Source organism: Melozone crissalis, unplaced genomic scaffold (assembly GCF_028551555.1).
Source record: "Melozone crissalis strain CALT ecotype California unplaced genomic scaffold, PUWL_Pcris_2 ptg000027l_1, whole genome shotgun sequence".
In the NCBI taxonomy this organism is placed as follows: domain Eukaryota; kingdom Metazoa; phylum Chordata; class Aves; order Passeriformes; family Passerellidae; genus Melozone; species Melozone crissalis.
In genome coordinates this window covers 10,633,875-10,650,893 of record NW_026535805.1, presented here as the reverse complement: position 1 = coordinate 10,650,893, position 17,019 = coordinate 10,633,875, and the positions used below count along the sequence as shown (strand labels likewise).

At 36.9% G+C, this 17,019-nt stretch overlaps 1 protein-coding gene across 1 annotated transcript in view; it reads left to right on the top strand.

The window, feature by feature from the left end:
* The window catches only part of BABAM2 (BRISC and BRCA1 A complex member 2), a 161,225-nt gene that overhangs the window by 122,760 nt on the left and 21,446 nt on the right, over window positions 1-17,019 (top strand). Inside the window, exons 8-10 of the mRNA XM_054279124.1 lie at window positions 313-412; window positions 2,345-2,415; window positions 3,860-3,942. Coding sequence (XP_054135099.1) covers window positions 313-412; window positions 2,345-2,415; window positions 3,860-3,942 — 254 coding nt within the window. The remainder of the gene's footprint in view (window positions 1-312; window positions 413-2,344; window positions 2,416-3,859; window positions 3,943-17,019) is intronic.

Genomic DNA, 17,019 nt, shown 5'->3' with positions numbered 1-17,019 from the left:
GAACTACAGTACTCCACCTCTTACTGATGAGGACTAAGAAACAGAACTGTTCACAATGAAAAAGATATTTCCTGAGAGAATGTTTTGCATTAGTGATACTCTTGATTTCAGTGGTTAATTTACAGTGGGTCATGGTATAACCTGTTTTTATAGATGATATCACTCAATACTTTTTATTATCACCACAGCATAAAATATACTTCCTCTTGGCCATCTCACATTGAGAATAGGGAGAGAGGACTATGCAGAAATAATTTTCAAATCCCAGAGGCTGTGCATGTAATGTATTCTTAAATTAGCTTATTTTTCTAGTGCACTTGGAGGATCATCTGCCCTTCACATCCCAGCCTTTCCTGGTGGAGGTTGTCTCATCGACTACGTACCCCAAGTATGCCAGCTTCTAACAAACAAGGTAAGCTGCTGCAGACAATCAGTTTTCCTTTCCCTGATGCACTGTACTGCATTTCCACAGACATCATTATTCTTCTGCCTGGTATGCAAAGCAAGGCACACTTAAGCTGAACTACACAGGGAATACCTTCTTGGTAAGAGCTGAGTACCTAAGCATGACATTGAATAGAATGACTCCTTTAGGTAAACAAGTGAGTTTAGGATCAGATCCTGGAGCAGTTTTTTTCTTACTGTGATATGCCATGATTTAGGATAAAATGTTACTGTATTGTACAATACTGCATTGCAGTATACTGTTTTTAGTAAATACAGATGTGTAGTTTGCATATTATTGTTCTAGTTGCAAGTTCTCCTACCCCAGTCATTATTGTAGGTTTTGAGTACTTTCCGTGATTTTTCTTCTCAGATGTTTCCTCCAGATGAACTGAATCAGCAGTTTCTTTGGATGTTTATACAGTAAGAGCTACTTAAGGTTGCTGAAAAGGTTGTGTTCCAGTTAGCTTACTGTTTAAACAAAAAAGAACAATTATAGTATTTTGAAAGTTTCTCCATTATTTAGGTATAATTTTCAAAAGAAGGCTTAGGGGGTCAACATTTAAATATTGACCTATTACAGACTTCTTACTTGTATATTATATTTACCTTCAATTGTCTAAATAAGAGAATAATTTTATCTTTTAGAAAAAGTTTCTTCAGAGTGTGTTTCCATAATTATGTTGGAATCTATCATTAGAGTTGTTTTTGTTGTGGTTTTCTGTTAAAATTACTTTCTGTTTTTAAAATCTGCAGGCACACTGGGCTGTTTTTATCCTTTCTTAAACAAAGTCACTTAAGCAAACTTATTGTATGTTTTCCTCTTCCCAGAATAACATTTCAGATCCTACACAAAGCCTTCAAAATAATCTTAGTGTTTTGTAAAATATAATGTTTGAGTTTATAAGTAGAATTTAAGTTATACAAGACAGCTCTCAGCAATATTTGTATCAAGACTTTTTCAGTAATTTTAGGAAAGCATTTGCCAACCAAGGAATTCTAGTATTGCCATAGCCAAGAAAATACTCTTCCTGTTCTTTTCAGTGAGGGAGAAAAGGACCTTAAAATGCTAGTTTTGGTTCTGGAAAGCACAGTTACACAGGGAATCACATATAGAACCATACCATAAGTACTTCCAAGCCACCAGTTGTAAACCAGATGTCCTTGCAGCCTGGTGACACATGCATTGGTTTTGTTATGGGTCAAACCCTGTTCACACTGTTCTCTTAAGTGATGCCATCCAAATCAACAAGAAAACATACGTGGTGTGAGGAGAATTTTGCCTTAAGTCTCCAAATTTAGCCTTGTTGGATTTTGTCTGTGCCTGGATGGAAGTCTTTCAAAACCCAGAGTGCCTCAGAAACTGATGCTCGCAGTTGAGTAGGTGGCTCCCTGAGTCAGCATGAAACCAGTGAAAGAGCTTAGTGTTCAGAAGGTTTTGTTGGAGGTGCAGTCTTCAGAAAACACCCAAGATCAGTTATGCAAGAAATTTAATTTTTTCTTCTCTTTTATAACCAGAATGTTATTTTGACACTTAGCTTACTGTCAGTTCAGATGACTGATTTGCCTATCACAGATTTCTACTCAAACTTCAGTAAGGCAAGGATGAGCATTTCTTTCTTTCAGTGTTTGTCTCATGCAGTTAAACAGTGCTTCAGTCTATTGTGAAAGACTTAAGTTTCACTTAGACATGATTGAAGAGATTTCTTTACAAGATATTCTGTACGCAAGATCCAGAATTTTTTTCAAAGAATTCTTTAGGGAAATCATGCTAAATGTAGAATTCAGAAATTCTACCATGTCAAACATAAATCTTCCTTAACAAGAAATGTATGACAAACTGGGCTTTGGGTTTTTTAATCTTTTTATAGCTCTGGATTTATTTTCTTTCTTTTTTAAGGTACAATATGTTATTCAGGGATACCATAAGAGAAGAGAGTACATTGCAGCTTTCCTGAGTCACTTTGGAACGTAAGTTTTCTTCCGATGCATATTTTTCTGTAGTGTGGGGGAGACTCATTTTTTGCATATGGTTTGCGGTTGTGTGGCTGCTGTCCACTGGATGAGATGAAATCTAGTCATTTTTCACAGAATGATGTGTACAGATTGTCTCTCTGTAGCAATACTGGAATGTACTTCAGTATTATTTCACTTCTGTGCCAGTGGCCAATCTTATTTTTCTAGAAAATAGGTGATGATGGGAAAGGGACAGTAGGGATTTTCCTTGTGCAGAAGAAGTATGTTCATTTCTGAATCAATTACTTAAGGGGTTTTACACTAACAGGCAGTGACTGAGGTGGGAAAATGGGGAAGCAGGTGTGGTTCCAAGCCTTGCAAGAGCCAGAAAGCCCTGCTCAGTGTAAAGGCCAGGCTGGGAGACAGCTGTTCCCACCAACAGCCAGTATTTTGTGTCTCAAGAGAAGAGGCTCTTGGGTCATGTTGCATTCCTGCAGATGAAAGGTGCATGGCCAGGCATGATGACACATTTGCTTCACAAATCAATTAGTCAGGGCTACTGTGGCACTGTGAAGGGTTGGCACTTTGGTTTCCTGCCTCAATTGAGCTGGAGTCTAAGCCTTTAGCTAATTGTGATGAGGGGTTTCTGCTTCCAAGGGAGCCCTTCAAATCTCAGGTCTCTCAAGTGAAGTTAGGAAAACAGGTGGCTTCTAGCATGCACCCAAATTTAATACCATGATAAATAGATAACAATAACTTCAACTGAGCATATGAGTAAACAGTCAGTGCAACCTCAATCTTTATCAAGACATTTCATTTTCTTCTGAAAAAACTCTATTATAGAAGTGGCCACATGTTCCTCTGATAATATGACATCTGCCTTGTGGTTCATAAGTTCTGATACTGCTTCAGACAGAATACCAGCTTCTGATGGTTGAAACTTTTAATCCATCTGTCAAACAAGTATTCTATATGAATTTTTTGTTATGATCTCATGTTTTGTGTTTTTTATATGTACTCTTCCAAATTTTCAAATTTAAACTCTTCTCAGCCTGATTATTTTCAGTTTTAACCTCTCACTCACTACAGAAATGATATATAATCTTCATTTCAGTAAGGTACAGGGGATTTGTGTGTCTACAGTTTTTATCAATTTAGGACTGCAGATGTGGTAGCAGGTCTTCTTTCATTTAAAAGTGCATTTTAAACTGAAAATGGCCTTTCTTTGGGTAACAACCTCCAATACCTCAGCATAATTAAGACTATTACTGACATTAAAAGTTTAATCTAATTTACGATTAGCTAGAAAATTGTAACTGTTAATAAAAAAAGCAAATCCTGGAAGATTCTGAAGAAACAAACAAAAATAACAAATCCCCTATTACAAAATTCACATATTCATCATCTAGTATTTGAAGATAAAAACTGTACTCATTTTTTGTTTTGTTTTTGTTGATAGTGGTGTGGTGGAATATGATGCAGAAGGATTCACAAAGCTTACTCTGTTGCTGATGTGGAAAGATTTTTGCTTCCTTGTTCACAGTGAGTAACACTTTGCCTCAGGCATAAATGTCTATCCTCTGAAGATACAAGTTCAAAAGGGAAAATGTACAATTACAGGAAACAATTTAAAAGTTTTAGTTATTTTTATCCAGTGCTTAATCTATTTTTGATGTGACTTAGAAAACACAAAATCTCAATTGTATCTAGAGAAGGGGAGAGGATGCACACCAATACTGAGATGTTGGCTTTCCAAAATGCCAAAAGGATCTTGGGAAGGTTTTCTGGTAATTTGACTCAAGATTTGAGTTCACTGTTGTAACTCAGCTTTTCTAAAGTGTTAGTGATGAAGACTCTACCCAGGAATACCTAAAATCATCTGTAACTGTCAGGAGTTAATGCATTGATAACAACTGTAAAGACACTTTTGTAGAAAAAAATATATCACATAAGAAATAACAGCACATTGTCATCAGGATTCAAAACTTATTCCTAGACTGAAACTGTGTCGGCAAAAACTGTCCTAACAACATAGCTAGGTTTGCTGTTGTTTAAAATTTTTAAATGAAGATTGTATTACCATCAGAACCACATTATTAATTTAAATATGTAGGAATTACTCCACGTGGAAATTAGTAAATGTGGCTTTGATACTGCCTTTTACATATTACTTTAAGTTTCAATTTCTGTTTTTCCTTGTGGTAAGGTGAAATTCACAGGTATCAAAGATACTTTGATCTGAGGAAATTCAGTCACGTAATTCTTTAGATTTGATTGTTACGCATCTTATTTATGTTTGAAATTATTACACTGCAATTGTGCTGCAATTTGTGGGCAGCTGCAGCACTGGTATTTGATAGCATTTTAGCACTGGAGTCTTTCATATTACATAATTTTTTGTTGTGGGCTAGCTTTTCATCTGGAAGATTCATGCTATCTTGATGATGTCACAAAAATTTGTCCCAGAGTTTTTAATGCAGAAAGTCAGGATTGCCATTGTTCAGAGAGGTTCTTCACCCTGTGTTGTGTTGCAGATCATAAAAAATGGTCTCACTAATCCCTTTCCTTCTATGCCCTAAGATTAGCTCACCACACACTAATGATCTTAAGAATCATTAATGATCTTAGAAAACTCAAACCTGAAATTAAAGCTCTTCCATCATGTTATTATAATTTATGCTGAGAGGAAAACAGAATTGAAGTGGTATCTTTGGGTAAATTATCCTCATTAAGCTTTTACTTAAATTTCAACTACAATGGAGAACTGGTCACTGTACAATTGTCTTCTATGAGAGACACTTCTTTATGTGCAGCCTTCCTGAAGATTTCCCACCTTTCTTACTCCCCAACATATCTGCGTTAATTTAATCAATGTTAAAATTCCTGTGGATTTGATTTGTGCTCTGAGATAATATACCTTAATACATGTTGAATCACTTAGATTTCAGAGGAACGAAAATTCAAATTTCTGCTAAATAACAGAGCAAGTTTTAACTGTGTAATATTCATGGTATTCAATTAAACTGGCCTGAAAGCTACAATTATAACTGAATAGTTTATCACTATGTATTAACCCTGTGGCCTTAGAACTCATACAGTGGCTTAGCTGTGTAAGCCATTGCATCACTCACTTGTTGAACAATTCAGTGCAAAAGCATTTCTGGTCCATGCACTGAAGGATATTGCAATGAAAGGACCGAAACCTGCACTTCATTTCCTGAGTGAAGTAATGTAGGCTTTCATCTCCTAACCACTGACATAACTATGTATATTAGGCTTGAATATTTAGCAAGCATCTAATAAAATGTCTGGGAGAGATAGCAATAAGTTGAAAACTGTTCTACTTTATATATTTACTATAGTATATAGCTAGAGTATTCAGATGAGAGTAAATAGGTCAGTATACAGCAAGCACTGTGGCATTTCAAATGAAAGGCACCATATTTATTGGCATCTAAATTTTGATAAAATTTTAGGTTTGAAGTTGCAATTTAGATGAGATTTATAAACACTAACATGAATTGTATTTCCTTTAGAAGATGGATTCAGAGGTTTCCAAAATAACTTTGGCATTGTTTTGCAACTGTTTGCATTGGGAGTTACAAACTTGTTTGGACACTAGGAAGCAAAAAACAGAATAAGTTGAAATTATTCAGAATAGTTTTATTGAGTAAAGTGAGTTAAAGAGGAGAGGAACAGAAAAATAGTTCTGAATTTCTGAAGCCAAATAACCTTAGAACAACATCATATGCTAAAAAAAAAAAAAGACTGGTGCTGTAGTTATGGAATGAAGACCAGAGTCTACACATTCTGCCTTAAAACACCGAGGAGCTACCTAGCTGCAAACTTAATCATTAGACTAATGAAGCTGCTGGAGTTATTATATTAGATCAAAGACTAGTCCAAGGAACTGTTTCTTCTGTGGTTTAGGTTTCAGAATTAATCAAGTGCTTTCAATTATAAGACAGAAGAAATAAACATTTTGAGAAGTTCATGCATCCACATGGGAAAGGAAATCGTTAATCAGGCTTACTGCTTTTGATACTGATAATGTTTATGAGTAAGTCCCAGTATGAAGCTTTGTAAGTAAACTTCAGTAGACTGCTCACTTTTCAATAGACTTTCTCTTCTTGTTTATAAATCAGCTATGATTAGTTTTTGGAGACAGGTATTTCCTTGTATTCTTGTTCTTGTATACAGTTTATATATTTGTACCATATATAAATTATAGTATCATTTGTGTTGGAAAAGACCTTTAAGGTCAAGTCTGGCCATTGATGAAATAGCCAATCAATATTAGATGAAGACACAAGTTACATTATCTGTGCATAATTAAGAATTAAGTAGCATTGTTGTTATAAACACAAGAGTAGAGCTCTGAAGCAACCTGTAGTTGGACTTTTCAAAGATTAATTTTTATCTTGCAAGATCTTTAGGTTATCAGCACTAAAGAGATGGACAGAAGCTGGACCAGTATGCAGTAGCAAATGAAACACTGCTTGTGTTAGTGGTTGTTTAAGGTGTCTTGAAAAGGACAAACGTTAAACTAAAAAGGATTGGTTTCACTGAACAATATTTTAGGGGGTAGAGAATGTTGAAGGCTGGCAGCATTTATATTTCCAGTTTGTTTGGGATCTCAGTCAAGGTGAAGTTGGTTGGGAATATTTGCTGGAAATGACCTTGGCTGACTGTAAGGGATTTCAGTTTCTGTGTGGATAATGCCACTGAGCCAGGAGTTCCAAAGTGCTGGTAATGTAAAAGCTTGAGTTTAAATGGTGACTTTTCTTGCTGTGGGAATGCCAACATAAGTAGCTTTTTGTCTACCCTTTAACTTGTCTGTGCGGTTAGGTGGTTGTCTGTGGTAGAGGATAGATCAGAAACAGCATCCCAGCAAGAAGAAAGTTTTGAAACAAGAGAGAGCAAGCAAGCAAGGGGCCTAAAGCATTAGTTGGCTAAAGGGAGACTATACCTTATGAGTGTCAGGCTTTGGGTAGGCACCTGCTTCTGGATTCAGGGGGTTTTGGTGGATGTTACCAAGACCAGCTTCTGATGCATTCTTGTTTGAATATTGCTGTCTGCACACGTTTGTCAGTCTTTTCAAGAAAAGTTAGGAGTACAAAACCTGGTCTGCCTGAGCCATGTCCTAAAAAAATAGGCTAAGTATTGAGTGGAATATTTACATCAGATTATTTCTGTGAGTTTTTATCTAATGAGGTGTTTTGCCTTTCTTATATAGTGCTGTTATTTTATTCTTCTCCTTGTTCCTTAAATGAAAATGGGAATTTATGACTCTGAAAACTAAAGAAGGTAAAAAGAGAACATCACCATGTGAATAACAGGGAGGTATCTGGTCCTCTCAGGAAAGCAGGATAGTTCTGCAGAAATGCCAAGCATAACGAAATAAATGTTTCAGGAGTCTAGAATGAGAAGTTCAATGCTCATCAAAACAATCTGTAAATATTGTATAAGACTGTCTTTTCATTCTTAAAAGAGAAACTGTAGATTAACAAAGCCCCAGTGATTTAAAAGTGGCTAGAGAAAATCAAATTTGGATCTTATGCTTGGGAATAAGTGTCTTTCTTTTTGGTAGTCTTCTCCTCTGACTCAGTATATTAGTTGGTTCTATGTATTTCTTTGATTTTTGTCTTGAGAGTTTCTGAAAGCATGTTCTGCTTACAGCAAAATATACTGTGAACTGACCAGGTTTCTTCAAAACTTTGTACATTGTTCCAGTCCCTCAGAGCAAAGCATTCCCTGGACCTCCTCCTGTGTAGTGAGGTGTCTCTTGCTTACTGAAGTCAGTGAAAACTGCAGGCGCACTGCAGTGTGATGGAAAAGTAGCCTGAGTCACAGGCACACTAAACTAGGCATGGGCTCAGGCAGGGGCTAATCACAGGACTCAATTGTAGCATTTGGAAAATTAATGAGTCTTTTGCTGATCATTTTTCTCCATGGTTTATTTTTTTCCTTTTTTTCTAAGGGATACTGCCAGGTAGATTTAGTTTGAAATTTTTATTGAAAGCTGGTAATTTTATTTTAGACATTAAGAGTGCTTTAAACATTTTGTTCCTTTGATTCCACCTTGGCTATTTACTTGTCTGTGAGCCAAATGAGACTTTTTTTTTATATAGGTATTCATAATGGATGCAAGTGAATCTGAAAAGTGATTTTCTTTTCCTCTTTTTCTGTTTCTCTAGGTTCATTTTGTTTTCATGTCACTCAGAATAAGCTAGTTGTAGGTTCCTATTTGTAATTACAGAAAAAGGGAGAATGGACAGCAGAAAGCTCATAAAACTTAGTATGGACAGCAACAAACAGGAAGCAACAGTTGTGATACTAATTAGGCTTTATAGGAATCTTATAGATGGCCTGATGTGGGTGGACTGGCACGGTATTTTAAAATGTCATTTTGCTGTGGATATTACTTTTGTAATTTCTGAGAAACACGTGTGTTTGCCACACTTTTAAAACTGTAGTGTATTGCTGCAGACATTAATTGACATTCTTCCAGCAACTACAAGCACTTTAACAAATGGACTGAAAGGTTTTGTAATAACTTCTTACAAAATTGCACTTTTCAGAAAAGTGAACTGTTGATTCTTTTTATTTTTTTACCTAAATCTAGAGTATGACTACTATGTGCCCAGTATGACTACTATGTGCCCAAGTATATGACAGATAACTGAAATTCTCAGGAAAGGTACCCGCCATGGAAAAAGGGTATAATCCTATTTTATCCACTCAATTTTTGAAAAGAAATAATTAGGTCACAAAAAGTAATTGATGGGGCAGGATTGAGTACAGGTTGTGGTGCTTATTTGTCTTAGTCCATGTCTGGTTTGTGTTACATGCTTTGGTAACTCACAGATAGTTTTTCTCTAAGATGAGAACTGCTTTAAAGGTGTGAAATACACCAAGTTCAAAATTGCTCATAATAGCAAGTAGGAAGCAAATATCTTGTTTTCAGTCCAGAAAGAGTTGATGAGCAGGGGTTTCATGGATGAGTCCTGGGTTCAATACCACATAATGCTTTCAGAAAAGAAACAGGATGACACATAACACCACAGAATTATTAGAGATATGAAATTTCTAGAAATATGAGGTGCATCAAGATAAGAAACATTTTCTGAAACATTCTTCCCTCTCTTTCCTCCTTCTATGCAATGACAATCGCTTTGTCACCAAAATAAATTTTTTTCTAAGAATATATATGTGACAGCAGTAGCACACAGAGGCAAGTGCTGAATGCCTTTTAGGAAATAGAAATATAATTCATTTTGGAATCATAGGGAATACACCTTAGTTTAGAGATGGAACTGGTCACAAAGATGCATAAATTTCAAAATGGGAGAAGGAGGGAGTGCTTAAGCTGCTTTTCTGTCTCCTTTGCCAGCACTCCCCCTGCCTCATTCAGCAGCAGTCCAATCTTTTCCCTAGTCATACTTCTGCTGTTGCTGTAGCAGCCCATCTTGTTGTCCTTAACTCACATTGCCAGATTCAATTCTAGGTCAGCTCTGACGTTCCCAGTCCTGTCTCTGCATGCTCAGGGAGTGTCCATATCTCCTGTGATTCCTTTTTATGCTTGAGTTTTATCAGTTCCTTGCCCATCCATGTAGGCCTCCTGCTGGTAGCGTTTGCCCTTCTGCTCACTAGGATAGACTGCTCTTGAGTTTGGAGGTCATCAGGGACCCATCTTCTCACCAGGACCATTATCCCATAGGAGTCTTCCATGGGAGGAGCAAGATCCCTGAACAGCCTGAAGTCTGCTCCCTGAAGCTTAGGGGTGTGATCCTGATGTTTGTCTTGCATCATCCTCAGATGGTGATTCACAAAATGCACCAGAAATGCCTGGTGGTCTAGAAAGCATGTCATACAACAGTGTGTTCCACAAAGTAGTTCTTTAGGTCAAAAAGCAATAGAGAGATAAGCTTTTAGTACTGTGTAAGGTGGCTTGAAGAGTAAAAGTGGTAATTGTGATGTTCAGGAGTGGGAAGATGCAGTGGGCCTGTGCTGCAGTTAAAAATACCGGGAGTGGCTTAGTTGGCTGTGTGGGCCAGATGGGATTACACTGGCTTGGGTTTTGAAAGCTGCAAGCAGCAAAGGTTGGAAGAACAGGATAGCAGGTGTGGCAGCAGAGGGTCCTCTTGACCTCCAGGATAATGTCACACTCACCACAGATGAGAGTGAAGTGAAAGAATTTTCTTTCAAATCTCAGGAAGCGTTTAAAACAGAAAAAAAACCAACTTATTTGCAAGCCTCATAATCTTAATAAAATATTGATGAGAGAAGACAATGGTTTTGCACATCTGCTTTTCAGGTAAAAGCATGGTTTAGAAGTCTTCCTGTCCAGTTGGAAAGTAACAGAAAACTTCTCAGCATCTATCAGTGTATCTCTGCTCAGAAAGCAGAGGAGTATTTTTTGCAGTGATCCTGCCTGTGCCAAGGAAGGGCATGGCTTGCTTTTTACACCCATAACAACTGCAACTGTATTTAAGTTTCAAGCTTCAAACAATTCAGATGGAGAAGAGACAGCTTTTAGTCACATCAATCTCATCAGCACTTCCAGAAGTTACTATAGAAACTGTAACAGCAGAAACAATAAAAGGAAATAAAAACGGAAGGAGGAGGTAATGAAGATCTTTCAGAATTTGAAGTAAAAATAAAACAAAATACAAGTAAGTAGCTGAAGCTGGTAATAAGAAGCCTTTTACTTAATTAAGACAGATATGATTACAGAAATTAGAGAAGGAAAAGACCTGTAAGGCCATTATGCTGTTTCTTTTGGGTCAATATAGGATTGTAAAATAATCCACAGGAGGTAGTCCAGTCTTGCTGTCCAGTAAGAGAAATTCAATAAGAGTATGACATAGGTGGGGTGGGTAATGACACTCAAAAGCAAGAAGCTTTTATAAAGCTGTTTTCAGATTAAGGTATAGCTGTGTTGCATGGTGTTGGACCACATAGCTGGAAACTGCTTGAAGAATATCTTGATTTGATCTGTTACTGAGTTCCTCTGTAAAACTAAACCAATAGTTAGATACTCTGTCTGCAGCACATGACTGTAACTTCAGTCATTCAAAATATTTTTATCACTTTTATTAAAAATGCTGGTTTGAATGACGGATGGAATACTTTAAAAAAAGTTGCAGGTTATAATAAAGACATGAGATATTTTTACAACCCTATAATATGCTTATGTTGAAAGAAAATCAAAACAATTGTAGTCATAAATCTAGTTGCCTCTGGTGCCTAGATTGTATTATAGTTCCCACTATCAGTGCAAGGAGAACCACAAGGTGGATGCAGAAATGTCATGCAGCCCTCCTCAAATAAAAATTTTATTTTACATTATATTCAAAGAGACCCAAACAGGCAAAACCAACTAACAAACCAAAACAAAGAAAGCTAATTAAACAAATCTACTCTGTAATGTGTCAGAATAGTTTAATCCATCACAACTCATTGTTTCCATTTTGCCTACAGTGGTTTGTCTTTTATTGTTTAGTATTCTATATTCTGTTAATAAACTAGTTGTTCCTCTTTTTTTGGAGTATTTACTTGTATTTCTGTAGTATTTATTTGAAAGTATTTTGTACATAAGTCAGCTTACTCATTTACTATACAAGCGTTGACTTTGCCAATGGGGTGGATATTTCCCGTAGCAAGGGCAGACCTAATTATTTCAAAACCAGCTGTGATTACCAACACACCCAAAATGCCATAAGTGTCTCAGCTAAAATTCCATAAACAGCTTTTCCTTTCAGATTTGAAATTTTGAAATGTTGATTTCAAAATAGCATCTTCCTGCAAAAAAAACTGGTTTTCTCCAGAAGGGATGTCAGCCCTAATAATATTTAACAAATTCAAATTCCTGTGACTGCGCTCTGTTAACCTAAAGTCCCACAGTAATGCCATTGATATGTTATTTGTCATCCTTGCTTTCTCATTCCTGCAAGAATAAATCATCACACACCAAAGCAGGATAGCTGTGGCATTCAGTAATTTTTGTGTATTTTAAGCCAAGTTTCCCCTTTCATTTTTTGCCAGTAGAATGTAGGCCAAAGGCCTTCAGCACACACGAGTGCAGGAAAGATTCACTAGGGAAAGCAGCCTGAAATCCTGCCCTGAGGAGCTTTTTGCTAGACACTACAGCCCCCAGAATGCTTGTGGCTAAATCTATTCAGGCTTCTCCGTAGGAACCATGATCAATATGAATCCTGAAAGGCCTTCTGCACTGGAATTTTTATCTAAAAACTGAAGAAAACTTTTTCCTTGAAGTTAGGTAAAGATTTTTTACCCATTGTACAGGCTGAATCTGAATCACCTGTCTCATAGGAGAAGTCATGTCAAAAAATCTAGTATAAATTTTTTTTTTTTTATCAGGGCTTGAGAGATGTGTAAGTGATATAGTATATGTATTGCCATGGAGTTGCACTGAAAATTCATGTGGATCTTATCCATATCATCCCAGGAAAACTGCAGAGCTCCGAGTTCAAGGAGCTTTTCAGTTTGAGGCCATGCATTCAAATCCACTGTTTTTCCCGACAGTGTGAGCTCAACTGCAAATAAGGCAGAGAGAATGTGAAATTCAGTGAACCAAAAAAAGAACAGGCAGAAAGATGATGAATATGTACTAATAAGAGACAGAAATGCAGTTCTGGAGCCTGGAATATGTGTTTCCTGTTTCCATTACTTATTTCATCAGAAGTACTTGAGTGCAGAGGCAGTCTCTCGCCAAAGCTGGATGATAAGTAAGGAGTGAGTCAGGGAAGTTTGGGAAGAGAACAGCTAGTATCAGGCTGAGAGTCTTCAGTGTTCTCTGGAGACTTGGCATATCCTTCTTGGTTTTCTGGTGAAATAATTGTAACAAAACCTCTCACATGTCCAGTAATCATGGATTCTGAAGTATGTACTATGGCAGTCAGCATTGGAAGGACTTGTGTTTGGCTATATAAAGTATTTTCTACTAGTAAGTCTCAGAAGAATTGCATCCCACAGGCTGGCACTTAGCATCAGCAGGCAGGTTGACTCTTCTTTCCTTGTTCCTTCATTCCTGATCTGGAATCCCTAAACAACCTCTCAACTCATGAATGTGCTGTGAAACTTTTTTTTAAGTATTTTATGTAGCTAACATCATTCTTATGATTATTGGAATCATCACATTGAAAAGCTCATGCAGAAATGAACACGTTTAATTGGAGCAAGACTTCAGTGTTGTGCAGTAAATAAATGCAGACGGGAGAAGCCAGAACAGTGTCTCCTTTGGCCAGCTCGTGCAGCCTAGGACTGTTTAGAACTGGAAACCACAATGTGTTATCTTCTGGTTGAAGGCAGCTCCATAAAGCACGTACGGATTGAACTAAGGTTGTGCAGGCCATAAAATCTTGTCAAAGTAGAAATCTCAACAATAAAATATCCAGATCACTCAGTGCTCATGAGTGCAAAAAAAATTTCAGGTGCAATAAACTGCTGCAGAATCAAGCGTCCCAAAGGTTAGTAAGATAACCAGTATGGCAGCATCCAAGGATTTTAATGAATTCAGTGAGTAAATGTTGGCTTTTGTGAAGACAATTACCTGGATTTATCCAGTGCCACATGAAGGATAAATAAACCTTTTCCCTAGAACGAGGGAACAGTATATGGAAATTTTTTTAAATGTTACTGTCTAAGTGCTTTGAAATATATTAATGGTCACCAAGCATTTCCAAGTGTGGTTGTGTTCTTCCATCTCTTTTCTCCATTGCTTAAAGGTGGAAAAGAGGGCACTGTGGTAAACCTGCTCATTTCTTCTCAGCATTTTTCCTTCAGAAAACCTGTAGCAGCACTGGTACATGCTTTATTCCTTCCATATTTCATATCCTGTTGAACAAGTCATCAAATTAGATGCTGAAGATACTATTTTAAAGTTATTAGGATAGTCAAAATCAACTCTGTAGTTGTTGACATAAGCTTAACAAACTAGGTAACCTGTTCCAGGCCTCAGATTGCTTTTTTTGAAGAAAATAAGCAATTCAACCTTACAGATGCATTGCACAGTTTGTTAGCTATTAGTAAACCAAGATTTTGGCTTTAAGGTAACTATGTTTTGAATATATGTACGCATTAAATACTAAGTCAAGAGAAGCAAATTTGTATGTTACTTCTAGATAGTTTCTTATGTTTCAAAAAGAGAGCAACTTCAACTATTTATAAACTGTAATTAAGTTTCTTTACAACATGACTCATTCTCAACAAGCAAGTCCTTTTTCTTTTGCTTTCTTATGAACTGTGTGGGAAAATTAGGGTTCAATCAGTGAAGAATTTACTCAATGCTTAATTACCCATAAACAGCCCTCAAGTTCTGCTCATGTAGTGCTTGCATAAAGACATTATTTTCCCCACTCTATGGCTGTCTAAAATTTGACTTTTAAAGAATGATCTGTAAATTGTAATGTAGGAGAAAGCAGTGTTTTACTGGATTCCTTCTCCAGTCTGCTTCTTTAAGTTCCTCTTACATTAACAGTATGATGCTTAGGAGAGCCAAAGTAAGAAATCATCAGATTTAAATTACTTTGAGCATGGAACTAAATTAGAAAGCTTTACTTTCCTGAATGAGCTAATTGTTTAAATTTTCCAGAGGAAATGTTTCTATTTCTGCGAGAGAAGGGGTAAATGGGACTTCCTCTGACATAATTTTCATTTTAAATCTTGAGTTTGACAGCAGCATTTTTACCTTCATAACCAAATATTACTGCTTAACTGCATGACTTGTATAAGCTTGCTAGTTGAAATGACTCACTTACGCAGATGAAGTTATTTTTAGGGAGATAATTTGCACTGTTTAGAAGAGAGGAAAAAAGGGAGAGAGAGTCCTACTAAGAGCTAGATCTCTCATTATAGTTTACAGAGCTCATGAACCCAGCATCCAAGCAAAAGATGACTAAGCAAGGGGTCTATTGGTACTTTCAGGAATTTACAGACATGAGTCATCTGCTTATTTTCTGCAGACATATCACCAGGGTACTTTGTGAGTCAGCTGTTATTTGGGAATAGTACTTGTATTCAACAGGAATACGTTTTTGTAGTTCTTAGGTAACTAGCATGCCAAACCAACACAGGCTTTTACAGTTTGCCTAGTTCAGGTGTTAATTTACAAAACTGATGCCTTGTTTACAAAACTGATGTGTTGTTCTTAACTGTGATGCATTTTTCATGGCAAAGTGTGAATGGTTGTCTTGCATGTAATTACAGTAACACCTTTGTCATCTTAGATGTTGCATGAAGGCAGATCTGATATTTATTAATGTACAGATTGAGAGTCAGACTGCCTACACATGACCAGGTAAAAAGAAACATTTTCTTTAGCAAGCCATATGTGATTATGAGCAGAATTTGACCTTTTATGTCCAACACACCTTGCCAGCATTAATTACCAGTGGTTTTTGCTTATGTTTTCATTCTGTGCGCTACCAGTGGCAATGCACAGGCCCCCACTGGGACGGAAGCAGGTTCTTGCCTTCCTTTCCTAGTGCTGAAATAATAGCTGGCTACCTTGAGATATGTATAACACTTTAAACTCAAGGCTATTTCCTGTTTACTGGCCTTTTAGGTGTGGTTGTGTTCCAGAATTAGGGACAGGTTTTTTTACTTGGTCTGGACTCATCCACACCTTGTATTAAGGAAACGCTTGGGTTAGAAAACTGGAAGTTTGGCGATTTCAGGTGAAGGGTGTTATTATAAATCAAAGGCAGTTTAAATTTTTCAAAACTCTACTTACAGTTCAGGGTAATGCTGCTGCTGTCCAGATGTGGGATGCACGGTTTTGAATCTAGTTTGATTTTCTGATTTATGTGATCAGTTTATAATGTAAGTAATTCCTGAAAATTCCTATACAGATTTTGGTTGATAGAATATATTTTGGTGGTACCTTGTCATGACAAATGCAGGTGTCCCTGTAGTGAGAGCACTGCCTTGATTATCCATTATAAACAGCATTTCTAGTGCTGGGTACTTTGCCCTGAAAGCCCACCTTTAGTTGTAGGTAACAGGGGAAAAAAACTAGTGCTCCTTGCATGTGTTATGTAGATGGCAATTTTGAAGGGAAAGTTAATGGAAATTAGAAATTCTTAACTAAAAGGTCGAGTACAAGGACTAAATTATTGTTTGAATGCTTTGCTAAAGTTTGTTATTCCTCTCGCTCAAATAAGTGATAAAATACAAAAGTATACAAACTTGGTTTCTCTTAAGGAGTTGGTACTTAAGAATGAAAAAGATACACTAGAGAAACAGTTTAAGCACTCAGAGCTGAAGTATTATAAGATTAAAATAGAGAATCAGTCTTATTGATTCTTTTCTATGGTGGAGTCCTTCAGAGGGGCACACACATTATTTGTGAGGGGAGGAGACAGCGTGCTTGCTGATAAATGGCCAGGTCACACCAATGTTGTTCAGGGCTGTTATTTAGTAATCACATTATAAAGAGGAATTCAACAGAGCAATCTTTGAATCTAACCTTTGTTAAAGCACTGATCTGCCCTCAAATTAGCAGAACTCTGCCCATGTCATTAGTGCTTAAATATCTGCTGGGAGCTGCTGTGTGGGCTGAGTCACCCGGGCTCCGGGAGTTGTCACGTGTGGCTC